This window comes from Eriocheir sinensis, chromosome 36 (genome assembly GCF_024679095.1).
Source record: "Eriocheir sinensis breed Jianghai 21 chromosome 36, ASM2467909v1, whole genome shotgun sequence".
NCBI lineage: Eukaryota > Metazoa > Arthropoda > Malacostraca > Decapoda > Varunidae > Eriocheir > Eriocheir sinensis.
Genome location: NC_066544.1, coordinates 6,252,524 through 6,270,114, shown reverse-complemented (window position 1 = coordinate 6,270,114; position 17,591 = coordinate 6,252,524). Strand labels below are relative to the sequence as shown.

General features: G+C 40.9%; 1 protein-coding gene across 2 annotated transcripts; it reads left to right on the top strand.

The window, feature by feature from the left end:
• Positions 1–1,463: 1,463 nt before the first annotated feature.
• Positions 1,464–15,421, top strand: LOC127007654 (uncharacterized). Of its 2 annotated transcripts, none has more exons than XM_050878857.1 (6): positions 1,464–2,200; positions 5,672–5,952; positions 7,820–7,907; positions 9,474–9,637; positions 11,957–12,183; positions 12,431–15,421. In XM_050878857.1, exons 1-6 carry the CDS (start codon positions 2,089–2,091, stop codon positions 12,510–12,512), a joined length of 954 nt encoding a protein of 317 aa, XP_050734814.1. In that variant the 5' UTR covers positions 1,464–2,088; the 3' UTR covers positions 12,513–15,421. The 2 variants fall into 2 exon arrangements, with proteins under 2 accessions (XP_050734814.1, XP_050734813.1); XM_050878856.1 differs by having other exon boundaries at positions 1,469–2,200; positions 7,820–7,973.
• Positions 15,422–17,591: the final 2,170 nt, after the last annotated feature.

Sequence of the window (17,591 nt, the reverse complement as noted above, 5' to 3'; positions counted from 1 at the left end):
CCTCACTCCCACCCTGTTTCCTGACCCCAACATTAATTTTTAAGAAAAACTGAGACCACCATCATCTTCCTGAGAAAATTTTGCATCACACTAGCATAAAATTGTAACAATAATGTAAAAATACATATACGAAAATCAGAGTTAAATGAAGTAGGGAATACACATATTTTTGCACTTATTTCCCTTCAACTCCTCAGTACTCAGCTTGTTTTCGTCGCATCACTTTTATAAGCCCAGATCCTAAATCTCCATGCTTTTCTGCTTCTGATGGTGTAGGGTACGTCCCGAGGTAAAAATATACATAGGGTCAAAATCGCCTCCGAACATAAGTCGCGCCGCGACGGCGTTCATTCGCCTCGGCATTTGTTTACTCAGACTCGCCCCTCTCGCACATAGACCGCTGTAGGGAGGGACAACACCCACAACAGGCTAGTCGCCACACTACACGGCTCCCCATTCCTATGTAGATTACTTTCTGTGTGTTGAGATTTCCCATTTTTTCATGAACTTCAGAGAGCATAGGCCATCACTCTACCTGTTACCCACTCGGGGTGACACAACAGAATCACAGGATGCCCATGCACCGCCTTGCCACCAGCGTAATGCCAGAATTTTCTCTTTACTACACTCCAACACGACCTCTGCGTGTAACGAAAAACACGAGAAATGAATCCAGACAAGGAAAGGTTTTGCCGGCGCCGTACGTGGATCGAACCCGCGACCAGCGAGACGGGAGAGCCACTCCTTATAACCAGTCGGCCAAAGAGGTACCCCACTCGCAGAGGGAGAGGCTCACCCATCATGCTAGTCGCCGCACTACACACTCTTTACTAACGTTATTTTATGCCCTTGATCTTTTTTTATGTCGAGCGATTCCTAGGGACGAACGGAGGCTTGGTCATATTTTCGTCGTTATGTAAAGATACAAATACACATTTTGACCCCAATGATCCTTGAATTACCCCCTATCAATTTTACGTACCTTAAGACTTTTCCCTAAGCCTGTTAATCGCATATACATGGTACACAAAGACTGAAAAAATAAACGGGCATTTAAAAAGGGAACGCACTGGCAACTTAAACAGGCAACAGCTGATCCACGATGACGTCACGGCCCCAGCTGCCCCCCTGCCCCGCGCACGTGGCCACGCTGCAGCAGGGTCAGCACTCAGCAGCTGGCTCAGGCCCCACACATGAGGCTGCTTTAACTGCAGAATATATATCATTCTAAACATCAAATTACATTATGACTACATATGGGAGTGGACAATGAAGTGCGCCTTGGAGACATAAGAACATAAGAACGCAGGAGTCTGCTATTATTTCTCTCATTTTGATGGGTATAGCTTCATTTTACCAGTCAATCATTCTTTTATACGACCATTTATTGCCATTTTTATACATACTATTATATACACCGAATGAAATAGTTTCGATATGATTGGCTAGGGAAAAAAAATATCGGCGTTTGGTGAACCTTACTGTGATTGGTCAAAGTCGCTCATTACGTCACGTCCCTCATTTAGGGGGCCCTGTGATTGGCCGGAGGTCCCCGTCTTGTCATAGGTTTCCCCCGGCGCGCCCCGTGATTGGCGGAGGCAGGACGAGTGTTTGGCGGGAAGGACGGCGTCCCCTGTGTCTCCCTCGACCATTGTTTACATTTTCCTTTTAAACCTTCCTGGCCTAACCTTGGGGCTGCCCGGCGCGTCGTCTGAGGACAGGCATCCTAGGGGCAGGAAACCATCACAGGCCACCGGTGCTGCGAGGCGGCGGGTGGCAGGCTGTGGCAGGCTCGAAGAATATCAACAAGTGGTTGTGGGGAGAGACGAACAAGAGCAGACACGAGCCCGCCATCAGCAGTGGAGGAAGTATACTTTGCTTCACTTACCTGAAGGGCCGCTGTGCATCATGAGGGCTGTGCACCACTGCTGAGCGAGTCACCTTGGCTGTGCCCGTCATACAGGTGGCCTTAGGCAGTCAATGAGCCATCTGATAAACGTTATTTCTGAAGTGATTTGTGATTTGACCTGAGGAGGACAGCAGAGTGGTGGCGTGCTCGGGTGTGCACCAGACCCCAGCACCAGGATCATGGCCGAGGCTAATGGGGGAGGTGGAGGAGAACCTGTGGCCCACCGCACACGTGGTGCTCTTGAGGAGCTGCCCCGATCCACCACCATCACCCTCCACCAAACCCCTCCAGGTGAGGCATACCTGTGGCTTCAATCTACCCTAGAACTGTGTGTATTTACCTAGTTGTGACATGCGGGGAAAGAGCTACGCTCGCGCTTTCCCGTCTACATATCCGCTCTTATCCAACTTTTCCTTAAAATCATGAATGTTTCTTGCACAAACCACCTCATCCTCCTGTCCATTCCACAGCTCAATGCTTCAAATGACCAAGCTGTGTGTGTGTGTCCCAGTTGTAGTACACGGATTAGTTATCTTCTGATGTCCTGTCTCAATTTATAACATAAAAACAAGAACATAGGGAGACTGCAAGAGACCTAATGGCCTACACAGGGCAGCTCCAGACCCCCCCCCCCCCCCACTACCACCTGTCATCCTCGTCCTTGTAGCTATCCGGTCTACTCATGAAACAAGCTATCGTCCCTGCACTTACTATGTGATTGCTGAGTCTGTTCCATTCCCCCACCACCCTATTATTAAACCAATGCCTGCCTATTTCCCTCCTAAATCTACTTTTCAAATTTAAATCCATTACTGCATGTTCTATCCTGCTGGCTAATTCTCAGTACTTTACTTATATCACCTTTGTTGTAACCCTTGACCCATTTGAATACTCCTATCAGATCTCCCTGCACTCTTCGTCTTTCTAGTGAAAGTAAGTTGAGATGTTTCAGCCTCTCTTGATATGGGAGGTTCTTCAGCCCCTGAATCATCTTGGTCATCCTCCTCTGAACTGATTTTAGCAAGTTGATGTCCATTCTGTAGTGTGGGCACCAAAACTCCCCAAATCCTTTGCAGCTGCTTTCTTAACCCCTCATAGTCTGCTTTCCTGAAGTCAGATATTAATGTGTTGTTACTGCTGACTCTGTCCTCCCATTTGATATTAAATCTAATTTCCTTATGGCCATTGTTACCTAATGAATCCCTAACCTCAATGTTGCTAATTATGTCTTCTCTATTAGTTAACAACAAATCCAAAATATTTACTTCCCTCGTTGGTGTTCCAACTAACTGCTTAAAAAAACTATCCTGTATCACATCTAACAAATCCTGTGCCTCCTGGTCTGATAAAGTATCCCACTCTATGTTCCTATTATTAAAATTCCCAATTACACACAAATTCCTATATCTTGATGCCCTGCTAATTTCCTGTAAAAGGGGTTGGCTACTATCCTTGTTAAGGTTGGGCAGTCTGTAAAGTACTCCTATGACAAGCTTCTCCTTCCTACCTATTGTTTCTACCCAGAGGGATTCTGTATTACTATCTACCTTGATTTAGTTGTTAATGACACACTTAAGATTTCCCTGACGAAGAGAGTGACCCCACCCCCGGTCCTGCCTATTCGATCTTGGTGGAATACGTAACCTATACCTTTCAATCTCTAATTCAGGGAGAAAGTGCCTGTCTGCAGTATTTATCCATTATTTATCCATGACTCTGTGATCGCTATCATATCAAATTTCTCTATGCACGCCTTTCCCCGCAATAAATCTATCTTATTCCTAATACTTCTACTGTTTGTATAGTACGCATTTAGACCTACCCCTTGCTTTACCCTGCAGCTGCTATCATTATTACTACATTTAATGTTCCCACTAGGTATTGCCATCTTAGGCCCCTTCTTACCAACCCTAAAAAAACCTGCAGGGCCCCCAATCCACGTTCAAGGGCATCAGACAAGATCTGAACCCCTTCCCGTGAAAGGTGGACCCCGTCCCTCTGATATAACTCCAGAAGGTTAATCTTTGTGTCACGTTACTTACTTTGGTTTATTTCGCTTGTTATTAGCATGGCTGAGGTGGCCCTCCACAAGTTTCAGGGCTCTGACCAATTTCTACCCTATGGGTGACTTCAGGGAGGGTGTTGTGGTGCGAGCTTGTGTAACCTGGTACTGGTGGCTCATCCTTTAGTCCACTGAGTCATTTGTCTGTTGTGTTTCATTCCGTCCACTGATATTCTGGTTATATCCTGGATCTCCAATGGCAGGCAGTCATAGAGGCGCGCTCTGCTGTATGTGAAGTTCAGCGCCTCTGAGTGTTGCCCTGTGCACCCTTCATGTAGCAGTCTTCCTTACCTTGGGTGGGAATTTTCTTGTAGACCCACATTTGGCACCAGGCCCTCCAGAATTTTCTATACATAGATCACTATATATCTGAAAGTTTTTGATTGGAGGTAGTTTTCCATAATTTTGAGTAATAATTGAATCATTAGTCATCAGAACCCTTTGGACACATCATATTTTGCAATAAATCCAGAAAGTTGAAATGAAATCAATGCACCTCAGGAACTCTACTTGCTGCAAAGATGAAGGGGGAGACATTGCAAAATATACACATGGAAAATCCTAGAGAAGCACGTCCTAAACCCAACAATACCAACCAAAGGAGGAATGAAAGGCCAGATGCACCCTTGATTTAACCGCACTTACTACAGAAAAGCAAATACAGCAGTCAGTCAACATCTTAGGTTCCTTCATGCCACAAGTTTTACGGATGAGGGACCACGACTCTTCAGTTGCGTGCTGAAGGACATCAGGGACACTTCTAACTGGTGCACAGATCTGCATTTCCACAATGGGTCCATGATGAAACCCGGGCTGTCCTACTGCTAGTTTGAGAAAATGCAGAGTTATATAGCTCAGGTTCATTAGTAGCCTCTTCCTGCCAACTTGAATTGAGTGTAATTCTGGATACCTATTTACCTTACTCCCTGCAGAAATCTCAAAGCATTCATCCAGAGGGTCTGTCATATGCTGAGTTGATCTCTATCCGAAAAATTGTGGAAAATTACCTCCTATTGAAAGTTTAGAGGGACTTAGAGCAAATCTGTACCTTCCTGATATAGCCTATACTCAATTCACTCCAGTGGATGACACTATTTCATTGGTATATTAGCATTACTCCAGAATCATCAACTCATTCCAGTAGTTAGCACCATTTTTTTTATATTATATAGGAGACTAGAGCAGTTTATTTTAAAGAGACATACTTCATTTCTGGGTTAAACATGATGCTTCTTCTTGTGGAGATAGGTACTAATTGCTATCACTGAGGAACAGTTATGAAAACATGAGAGGAAATTTGAAGAGATTACTATTTTAGTTGCAATGAGTTGAAACTTCTTGGCTGACAAAGCCGTTAAAAGTTGTCAGGCACTTGATTTGTTAATAATAATATATAAATGTAAATTTCACCTGTCTCAATAGCAAGGCACAAAAAAGGACTTATGAAACTTACATAAATTTATATAGAGATTAAGAAATTGTTTTTCATATTCTATACATGCCCTAAGAGGTAAGCTAAAAGGCATATAGTTCCTGCTTTGTAAGAGACTGTTGTTGGGGGCTGGGTCTCCTCACAACTGTTTTTGCTCAAAACCTGCCATAATAGTTCTATGACTTTTGCAGGACACATGGGCATCAGTGAAAATTTTTATAACAAGATACGGTTAAGATTAAGGTAACTGATACTTTCAAAACTGCAGGTAATATGGACAACAACCTCACCTGGTCAGCCACAGTCAACTTGCCATCCTCGTACCTCTCCCTGACACCTTCACCAGATGAGCTGATCATCAGAGGGCGGGGTAGGAGGTCATTGCCCATTGAGTGGTCTCCTATACCCATTGAGAGTCCCATCAAACGCACAGATAAGACTCCCATCAAGAGGTCCCCCGGCAAAGGCCTGATTATTCTTCGCTCCTCCCCTAGAAAGCGTCTGCAGCTGTCTGATGCCTCACCCAAGGAGCTTATGGAAAGCAGACGAGTGAGTTGGGTGTTACTGGTGTACTTCCATAATTAAAGAGGGGACCAACTTTATCATAAGTGTGTAGTATAACAATTGTTATGTAGAGAATGGCAGCAGAAGCCACCCAAGAGCTAAGAAGTTTACCATGAGGAACAGGTCACTGCTTATTGATTTGCTGATTTGCATTCTATGAACATGCATTATCTATATTTGGAATGATTTTATTCCATTTCGCTTGGCAACGTGGCTCATACGATGGTGCTGCACCATTCACCCTTTTGCCACGTTGGAAGACTTACGTAAGTCTCACTCTCGCGTTCTGCACAGCCAATCAAAAAATATTATAACGTAAATAAGAGAGAGAGAGAGAGAGAGGGGTGGGGTAGTGAGCTCCTCTGAGGAGAGTGATGGGGGTGATGTGGCAGTAGCACAGCTCAGGGGAGCTGTACAGTTGATGGAATTCAGCAGTAGTTCATATAGACCTTATTCCATATCAGTTACCGTATATCAGGTTGAGGGCTCTTGTGCATCACACCTATAGTCTTTCGATTCTAACTTGAGCCCTGTGGCTTGGCCCAGTGTGGTGAGACATCCCATCCTGAATACATACATGAATTTTGACACGGTACCGTGTCTTTTGTCAGGATCTGTCCCACCCAAGTTTATTTATACAGTAAACCCTCAGTTATCCAGGTACACTGTATCCGACCTCGCCCATATCTGGGATATATTTGTTTTTTTCCAAAAAAATAAAAAATAAAAACTCGTTCAAATTGCCCACGCAATGCCTCTAAGCTCCGCCCAGGCAGCGTACCGCACTTGTAAGGCGCACCCCAGCTTGCATGTAGCAATTATATTGATGTCCTGGTGCAAAGATTCGCAGGAAAGCTGTGTGCTTCGCAGTACAACTGGCACGTAAACATTCTTGTCGAGCGCTGCAGACCATATCGAAGTGACGATAGTCATGGCATTACAGGTTTAAATGGTGGGAGTGTCAAAGGACTGTTTAAATAAAATACACAGTGCGAACTCTAGCTTAAGCCTAGGACTGGCCCAGGTGAGTAGGGTTCCGTCCCAATGGAGAAGGCGTGCGGGTCCAAGAGCACTCCCGCGGGAGTGAGGGCAGAGTAAGAAATGCGGATAAGTACCGCCCTCAGTCCGACATATGAAAGAAGGATTTTACCATGCTTACGATAAGGCGAGTAAAGGGGCCCATAGGGGTTCGGGAGTCCCGTGGGCCAGCCCGATCTGGAGGTGCGGGCTGGCTGTAAATTGTGGTTACTTCTTGTGGCTGGCCTCCCCATGGTCCCCCTGGATGCACTGTGCAGGGGGTACCCACGCCCCCCAGTCTCGCAAGGACAATACAGTGTAACTTATCACCGCGCGAGCACTTGATGCCCGTTGCCGGCCCGGCCTCTTCAGTTATCGCTCTGGTATGCCTTCTGGTTGACCTGTGTGGTAAAGCCTGCGGTGCTCGTAACCACGAGGTTGTTAACGCAGCTACACAGCGATAAAGCCACGGGCACGCTCCTAAGAACAGCACAGAGCGTTGTAGCTGCTTGTAGGTATATAATCTATATTAAAGAGTGGGATAGCAGTAGTTATATAAAAGAGTGGGACGGCAATGGTTAAATAAAAGAGTGGGACAGCAGAGGTTAAATAAAAGAGTGGGACAGCAGTGGTTCTGTCATGTGAATTTAAGCTGATAAAAAATGGAAAAAATGTAGTTAACATTTGATTTAGGGGGGTGAGTTGTACAAACTTGAGATTCATGCACTATGTCTAAATATGATCGAAAGTCCCACAGCTAATATTTAAAACAACATCTCATTCATAGTACTATTAATAATAACAACTTGGTCCATTAACTTGTATTCCTTTTCAGAAAATGCTGCAGATGTCTCCAATCTTGAAGAAGTGCCGGAGCTTGACTGTCTCCCCTTCACAGTCCCCTCCAGAGGTTGCAATCAAAGGTCTCTCTCAAAACCAGTTGGTGGATGTATTGAGTCATGTGCTGGATAGACACCCTGAGCTCAAAGGTACACTGTGCCTTTAAAACTTTTCCTAATTATTATTTCTAACTAAAAAAAAAAGAGACTACAGCAAATTTTTATTGAGCTATAGATAAAGCTATAAAACCTCTCGGTAGTGTGACATGTTTGTGAACTGGTAGGGTTACCAATCAGCTTTGGATCCCATTTCACCATGAGTGCCACTTATTCTCATGTTTAAAGGTTTTAACCCAGTTTCAGCATTCTGCCCTAGAGACCTTACACTCCAGTATATCAATTCTCTCCTACAACAACTACCACTTTTAATAGTCATTTCTCTTGTATATTTAAACTCATCCACCACTTAGAGAGCTTCCATATCAACGGTTCCGAATGATCTTGCACTTATGACCTTTTTCCCAAAATCTTGAACCTTGTTTTACACATTTTTTAATACACTACTTTTCACCCATATCCAACTTTTACATACCTCCAAAAGATAGCCTGATGTTCCTTCTCTACACTCACCAGCAGAATAAAAGCATAGAAAACAATTTCAAAAGGATAAGCTATGAAAATCATTCTTCCAGACCTTTTCTGGGAAGGGTTTGAAACCCCTCCATTCAATCCTCATCGATCCCTCATTGGGTCACAGCCCACCAGTTGGGAACCCATTTGTTCCTTTTCTTTCTTTATTATTTTTTTCTACCACCTTTTCAATATTTACTTTTATGCCATAGTGTTCAACTACCTTTATGAGGCTATTCCTGTATAGGCCTTCCATTGATTCTGTTAAAAGAACTTTGTCATCATTATGCATTATGTTTGAGATATCCTAGCTGCTTCCATTGTCTACCATAGTAACACCTTCTTGACATACATGGCACATCCGTGGTGTAGTGGTTAGTGCACCTAGCTATAAATTGCTGGCCTAGGTTTGATCCTGGCTCAGGGTAGTTTGTTCATCCTCCCTTTAGGGTTGATTGATATATAGGTACCGTGAGAAACCTGAGTAACATGGATGTCACACTTGCCCTGTGCTCTGGGGTAGTGGGTTCTTACCCACCATGGGCTCAGAGGCCAATGAGATGGAGATGAGCACTGAGGTCATATGCAGCCTAGCTTTTGCCCTCAACTTTCACCTTAACATACTGGTCCTGACTCCTTACATCACTCCATCCACATAGATACTGAATAACAGCTGAACTATTACCCAACCCTTGCTAACTCCTAATCATATTTTAAACCAATCATCACCATTATCTTTAGTAACCAAAACCAATATACATTTATGATGTTACAACTATGGAGATTGTATTGTTTAATGGTCTTGCCTCAGAGCAACCTGTGCACTTTCCATTGTGTGGTCAATGATAGTCACTGGGAAATTGAAAATGGAGACATTATTTAGCTTGTCATGTTTTACCATACACTGTGATACCATATTTCCAGTGGTCTTGGTATATCCAGCATTATCTGTTTCAGGAGGTGACTATTAAAAGTTCAGGTAGTGGTTCTGAATGCATTTCTGCTCTTTCTGATCTACAGATGAGATTTCGGACATACTGCCTGAGCCAGACTTGAAGCAGATGGAAGAAAAGCTAAATCTACAAAAGAAGTGTGTGTTCAAGGCTTTACCCATTTCAAGGCTTGCCTCCAAAACAGACTCTCCAGCCTATAACAAGGCAGCTCCACACCTTGCGGGTTTCAAGGTAAATTTAAGGACATGAAGATAGTGACGTCAAGATAAAGATATTTAACCCGGTGGCAGTGGGGATCATATTTCTTAATGGTCCCTCTAAGCGAGAAAAATGAGAAAAAATCATCACTCACACAAACCATTTCATAATATATATCAAAGCATTTGTGATCAGTTTATGTATCATCTATTTTGGGAGGTTTATATCATGGCACAAATTTGGCCCGTTGCTGCTACATGGTAAAGCCACAAATTTGGCACGTCGCTGCTACCGGGGTAAAGGTCTTTCTATATATCAAACCTTGTCACTAATTTCCTTATATCTAGAGGTGGTACGGTAGTTGGAAAAGTGCCACAGGCTACAGAAAGTTATACGCTAATAAGTATCATTAATACACAAGAACATGCTGTATTTTTTTGTACTTCATGCAATATTTGGCCAAAGTATGCAGTGTATACACAGTGTATACACATAACTTAAAATATAAGAATTAGTCCAAATAGGGATAATTTATGTATTATGTTTAGTATATAGTAGGTCATCTTTAATGCTTCTTCATGGCATTGGGTGAACTTCAGGGTGAGGTTCATGATGGTCTGGAAAAGAGTATTAAATCTAAACTCTAGAAAGGCAGCCTCCAGCTTAAGGAAAGAGCTCACATCCCACCCCAGGAGATACTTTATGAGCATCCAGAGTTTTTCATTGGGACTGAGGTCTTTGCTGTTACCTTGTGAATCCCTTACAAAGGATGCATGGCAATCCTCAAGCTTGGTGGTGATGGATATAGCGGTGTGAGTAGGATCATTGTCTTGCTGAAACACTGACCCCTGTGAGCTCAGGCAGATGGTGACATAGGAGCTCAAGATACATGCCTGACCTTATTTTTTTATTGCTGGGAAGGATGACAAGGTCTACAAACCTCTTATCAGCAAGATTACCCCTTACCATAAGTGAATCAAGATGTTTAACCCGTCTGCTGCAATTGGCATGGATTTAGCTTTCACTGGTAGCCTGGTAATATATACTCCCAGGTCTTTCTCTGCCTCTGTGATTGATAGTGGAGTGTTTCCCATGTGGTATTGGTATGCTGGATATCCCCCCCCCAAGGTGCAGGACTTTACATTTTTCTTCATTGAATTGTAGCAGCCACTTTTTGTTCCATTTCTGTAGCTTGGTGATGTCTTCTTGTAGGAAATCCATAGTCAACGGGTTAACTGTGGGTTCCAGGTAACATGAGTCGAGAGGATCACTTCCTGTGTGTGGCTGCACTGCACTTCTGTGGTTATAGATCACAGTAAAGGTTTCCTCATCTGACCATAATACACCCACCCAGTCTGCATCAATTCAGGTCAAATATTTACTGGTGTAGGTGAGCCAAAAGAAGCAGTTTGGTGACTGGTTTGTGGCTGGTGCAGGCAAGCTAGGGGACTTTTTGCTCGGACACTTCTCCAGACATCCCAGGGTTTGTTTTCTTCAGCACCCAAGCTGTAACACGAGGGTTAGCCTCCACTGCATGCTTCATAATGTTCATTTCATGATTAAACGTTTTTCTGAAATGACTAGACCTTAGTTTCTGGGTTGGTGTCTCACCATCCCACATCCTCCCGGTCATCCCTGGTCAGCCATTTTTTAATTTTCAACTTCTACGCTCATAAGCTCAGTTATTGTTTTTGTTTGGTGGCCTGTCTCCTTTAGAGCAGTGATTAGGGCTATGGTTTCCTTAGTTAGTTCCTTGATTGGGTCCATCTTTTGCATAATAGAAAAAAAGTGTGCAACCATAATAAATCCAGGTATGTTAGAGAGAAATGATCATTCAATCCTATAGGGGAAAATAAGGGTGTTAAACAAAAAAGAATTCGAGGAAGAGATATCAGAGAGATGTGAAACAGATCTCTCTGTGGCAGCCTACATGAATGAGGCAGGAAGCAGCTTTTGTTACCCGAGTTGTCACTAAAGTGCTGCAATTCTTTCTCATGAAAACTTCACCCATGCCCTTGTCAAGTACTGGTTGTTTTCATGATGACATTGGGACTGAGTCATGTGAAGGACAACTATCATTAAAATACCACAATCTTTCCATGTAGATTGTACAAAGGATTTCCATCAAAGCTAAAGAGATGATGTTATTCGTAGTACCCAAGGGTTGATATTTTAACAAAAGGTCTTGACAGGTAGGTTTAAAGACTTGTAGATTTAATTATAAATTATTTCCATCCTTGGTACCTGCAGGCAAGGTCATGCCAGAAAAAAAGAGTGGCTCAGACATACATGATATTTAAGGAGGTTGAAAACTGTTCTGTTAGTACATCTGTAACACATGGACTTTTTCAGAGGACCCTGTTGGAGCAGTGCAACCAGCTAGTGGAGGCTGAGCAGTGGATGAGTCTGGTGGACTACTCTTTGCTGGCATGGTCCTATGTGAGGGCCACCCCCATCTGGGACTCCCCGCAGCACAACAACTGCCGGCGAGCCTGCTTCAAGAGTCTGGCTCAGCTCTGCCTCCAGGGACTCAAGAAAGTCACTTTGATGCCAGACAGACTTGAGAACTTGCTAAAAAAGTGAGTTCTTGTCTTAACACTTGAAATGGGAATGTTTGATTTTACAGATGCATAACATTCATGAGAGAGGTCCCATGTACTTTTAAACTTCATATTTTTTATTGTTTATCTCAGTGAGACTTTTGAACCGGGCATGTTACAAACCATACATATGCAATGTATAATCATAGGAAGTACATATTCAGTTTAGATTAATCCATTTTTCACCTTTTATAATTTTTATCTTTTGGCTTGTCTTGCTCTCCAGGATGGAGCAGTGCCGGCCTGACCATGACGAAATGCAGCACTGTGTGGACTACCTGCGCACAGTGCTCAGCAACCAGGTGTGATGCCAGTTACTCCATCACCACCTTGTGGGTCTGATAGGGTTGTATGGAGGCTTTAGGTATTGTCATGATACTTGAAAATGAGAAGGCCTTCTGTTGCTAGGCATTATTATTTTATCAGAAGACTTTCTAAGGATCTTTTCTCTTTTAGATTCATGGCATTAGGCAAATGAAAGGTTTTATCAGTCTTATAGAGTAAGTTCTTGGTACACAGTTCCATTTCTTCTTTTCATCCATAGGTAGTTTTTAGTACCACAAGTTTTTTTATAATTTCTCTAGATTAATTTTATACTCAGAAAGGAGTCATTGATGCTGTGAACACGCATAAATTGTATGAATATACATTCCAATAGTAATTTTAGCAGTGGCAGAAACACATGAGATTGGAAATTTGTCATTGCTCAAATCTGGAATTTGTTTCATTTACAGTTATGAAAAACTAATTACAAAATATGCTAACAAACCATAACGAAATTTTATCAGCTGAATCAACTGAAATTTAGCATATAAATCATGAATTTCTCACAAAGAATACAATGGGTTTGTGCCAAGTGTTTGGATTTAGATAATATTTAGTAACCTGCAGTGATGACAATTGTAAGTTATCTTTTCCTGTTCATTGAATTTAGTTTCTTTAGGCAATCCCCTGTTTGATAACTACCAAGAGTGAGAATTAAATGATTGAAATTAGAGAATAAATTCCAAATCTCTGATGATCATTTTTTTGGTGTAATATAAGTCTTTTTAGCATAATTTGTAATCTGAAGGGAAGTTCATAATAAGTTAAAGAAGCATTAATAACACAAAGTCGTGTGTATGCACGATATTTTAAAATAGAATATTCCTGTCATCAGGAATGTTGCTGGGCAGAGTGTGCCGAAGTTCATCTAATTATGGGTATCAATTTTATTGTTAACTATTCAAAGTTGTCAATAAGATTAATTAGAAGTACTGAGTTAACTGGGGATAAACTTTATCCTTAGTAGCTCTTTCCTCCCACTGTATGTTCCTTTTTGACTGCCAAGAATATTTCTATACTCTTAACTTTTATTAAAATGCAGATAATATTTAAATGAAGCAATTGTTGATCTTTAGTGATGTGAAATTCAAGTTATGCCTTGGCCTGCTATTCCTTGATGATGATGATGATAATGATGCATATTTAGTGCATTCAGTTGAAGGAGGGTTTGTTGACATGTCTCAGGCATTCAAGAACTGGAAGGAGAGTGTGGACTGTTTATATTTTGATTTAGTGCCTTCTCATGTTTTTATTTATTTATTACATATAAAACATACTCACAACAATTTCTAAGAAAGTCAAGCATTGCCTTTTCATTATGTAGAGAGAAGTCAAGCATGGCCTTTTGTTGTGTAGCCTGACAAAAGAATCTAGTCACATAAACCAAGATGCTAATGTTCCATACATTATTGTAGTTGGCAGAAAAAAACACCTTGGAAAGAAAGGTTCACTATGTATATAGGGAGGACAGTTTAGCCTCAGTGTAACAGATTGAGAAAGGGGGAGGTTGCTATTTATGTCAGCCTCTTTAGATCTAGATGATTCTAGATGGCTGTTGTTGAAACACACTCTCTCTCTGGAAAGTAGGATGTCTTATCAGTTGCTCCAATTGTCTGATTGAGAAATGAGGTTCTGATGCTAATGATGCCTTTTTTTTCCTTCTTTTTGTTGTTTCTTATCACAATTCAAGCTAGGCCACACTTGTTTGATGATCCATGTTGTTGCTGTGGTGTTTTATCTGACCCAAAAACACAAAGCACCCCTGTACTATTAGCCTTAATTTAAAACCAAAATATAGTGGGCTATGCTACAACTACAATAACATTTGTAAGATTAGTCATTTTAGCATACATTGAATTCAGTACACATAATTTGTGGCAATCCATTCCAGGCCTACGACCAAGACCCAAGTTGTTACCCAACGTGGTAAAGAGGGTTTTATTAACATGTCTGCATATCATTTCCTATCTTACAAACTACTCATGTTGTTATACATGTCTTGACTAGTCTTCAAACATTTTAGAAAACTAGGGAACAGCTTAAAAATAAAAACGAGCGTGAAAATACCAATGAAATGTTTGGACACGGTTAGCAGAGCAGCCTGAAATGTCCCTCAGTTCACCAGAGCTGAATTTCAAAAGGAGTGTTCACTCTCTTTACTATGAAGGACCTTAGACCCTCACTACCCCCATAGGATCACTAAAAGGCAGGTGACTATATACCTAACCATCTATCGAGGGGTTTTGCCCTCCATGACCCCCATGTGTTTGCATATTTCATTGCTTTGGGCTATTTTGCTGCCAGTGGCCATACTTGTTTTCATACACTTTCATTGTTATTTTTTCCATCGATTTTCTGCCCACATTGTTTCTTATGGTTTTCCAAGATTTGAAGGTTAGTAAAAGACATACAGAAGAGTAGTTTGTGAGGTGGAACATGTGGAGAATGAAGCAGGGAAGGAGGAGGGGGAACTACTTTACAAAAAAGTTCGTCTTACTTTTTCTGCATTTTTTTTTTTTTTTTTTTTTTTTTTTCAGATTGTTGATTCAGCCATACCATACTCAACACTTAGATCTGCTACACTTTTTAATTTTCTCACTGGGAAATTATTTCTTTCTGAATTTCAGAAGTAATTGATTTTTGCTATTTTGCAAGCTTATGGCTAAAAGTGTATTGCATTATAACTTTAAAAGGACTTTTTATTTCTCTGCTGAAGGCAAAATTGTGCAGATGCATAACCACCGCTGATTCATACAAACTTTTAAAAACACAGCGCATGCACAACAAGGGCTCAAGGCATCCCATGACTGAATTCTTTCACATGTGTAGTAGCATTTCATTTGTTGTAGTGTCTTAATTTTATCAATAAAAAAACGTTTGTTATACCTGATCCGTAGTAATGTACATTTGTTGTAGCATACCCAAATGTTTAGTGACTCTTTACTCATTGTTCAACAATTGAGTCATTCTTCCTCGGTATTATGAACACCCAATGGGAGTATTACTTTCAAGGTTGATTAAACTGGAGATTTATTTTGTGAAGAAGTGTAGTCATTCTAGACATATTTCCTTATTTGTAAGGCTGTCGTTCAATGCAGCATTTACCTGAAATGTCAACAGACTGGCCTCGAACCATATAATGCATAACTGTTGAGAAGTAATGTGCTCAGTCACTATATATTTAGTTATCTGCATTATTTTCTTTCATTAATAAGGGTCCAATCATGTACAGTGATGTTTTTTATTTATATATAATAGTTGTAAATTATATTTTTACTTACTTTTACTGGATAATGTTTAATCACTGCTTAGGGAACTGAGTTTGAAAATGTCTCACCTCCCACATGCTGACAACTTTGACAAACACCAAAGCGTGCTTAAGCTACACTAATATTAGTGCCAATACACAATGAAGGTTACCAAACTACTGAAAGAGGACATTTTTACAGGCATTGATGACTACAATGGATTGCTTGGAAGTTAATGGCTGTGAAATGAAAGTACAATCTGTGGAACTTATTATTAGGGAAAAATTGTTAATTTTTTTTATGGCAAAAAGTTTTATCTGCTGATCATTGTTTAAAGAACTTGAATTGCATTGACGTTAATTGTATTATGGCCATTAAATCAGCTTCATAGCTACAGAATTGCCAATATTTTAAAGTTCAAGATATTCTTTTTCAGATCTAATTTTTATGTTAGACATATAGTGAGTTTCCATGTAGTAACAGCTAGCATCAAGTCACATGGTAAACAGGTTACCATCAGCTTAAGTAATATTATATGTTACCAGGTACACCCTGAGATTTGTATGGGAAGTGGCCTAGAAGCTATTGTACTCAATTTATTTAGATATCAAATGGGATTGAACTTGCTTCTGTTATGACCATTTATTGGCTGCTGATATGAGAACCATCTGTAAGAGAGGTCTTCATTATTTCACTGGGCTCTTGAAATGTATTAGTTTATCAGGCATCCTAAGGCATGATAATCCAAGTGATTGGCTGCACATTAGAGTACATCACATCTGTGATGATCTTGCAGACATGCCTCACCCTGGCCGTTAATGAATTGTCTCACTACTAAAGTAACCAAACTCTTTGTTCCTGGCTCCAAATATATGAAGTGCAGTACAGGTTCCAACACCATGATGGGAGAAACAAGGAGTGTGGTGGTAACACTGTCAATTATGAACTTTGAATGTGCCTTAAGGAGTGTGATATGTTTTTAAGGATCTCATGCTCACAAAATTATTGGTTGTCATTTATCTTAATACTTTATATTTGATGTATTGTGTCTACTTTAATAATAAATTTCTATGGAAAATAGTGTTTCATTGTTCAATAATGCAAATAGCTTTGGACCACTGAACTTGGCATATTTAGTCTGAACTTAATCCATGGTCATTGTGCACAAGGTCAATTTAATCCCTACTCTCACACACTATTGTTTATTTAATCCTATAGGTTACAACTAGTATGCAGAGGTGGGCAAGTGCGGTACTTAGTGCGGTAGTACTGCATCACAAAAAAAGTACCGCACTGCCGCAAAATTTCTGAAAATACCGCATTAAAAAATCCTGTGGCACTTTGAAAACTCTCGGACGACATTTACAGCGTGGCATGCTCACAATTTTTTTTTTTTTTTCCTACAGTGAATCGGACTCAATCAGTCAATCGGTATCAGTCATATCAAAATCAGTGATTCAATCATTCTGACTTTCCAGTTATTGTTCAAAATTAATTACTAAATAGACAGACTAAACTAGTAAATAAATTGATTCCAAAAGTACATTTGTAGCTGTTTGATTTATTATTGCTTTTATTTTGGAAAATCTATTGTAAATTAAGGCAATGTACTATTTTAAGCATGTTTGTTTGGATAGCCAGGGTAGAAGTATTTTTTTTAATTTTGACTACCGCTACCGCAGTACCGCACACCGCGTACCGCACCGGGAAAAAAAAATGGGACTGTAATTCCGCAACTGCAACAGCGCTACTGATTTTTCAGTACCGCGCCCACCTCTGCTAGTATGACAGTTTCATCATTATTTTTTGTCTACT

Excerpts from the sequence above, each read along its gene's own strand:
- LOC127007654 (XM_050878856.1), top strand. The coding sequence starts at position 2,089 with ATGGCCGAGGCTAATGGGGGAGGTGGAGGAGAACCTGTGGCCCACCGC. Across the intron at positions 2,201-5,671 it reads CCTCCACCAAACCCCTCCAG|GTAATATGGACAACAACCTC; the intron begins GTGAGGCATACC and ends TCAAAACTGCAG. Across the intron at positions 9,638-11,956 it reads CACACCTTGCGGGTTTCAAG|AGGACCCTGTTGGAGCAGTG; the intron begins GTAAATTTAAGG and ends GGACTTTTTCAG.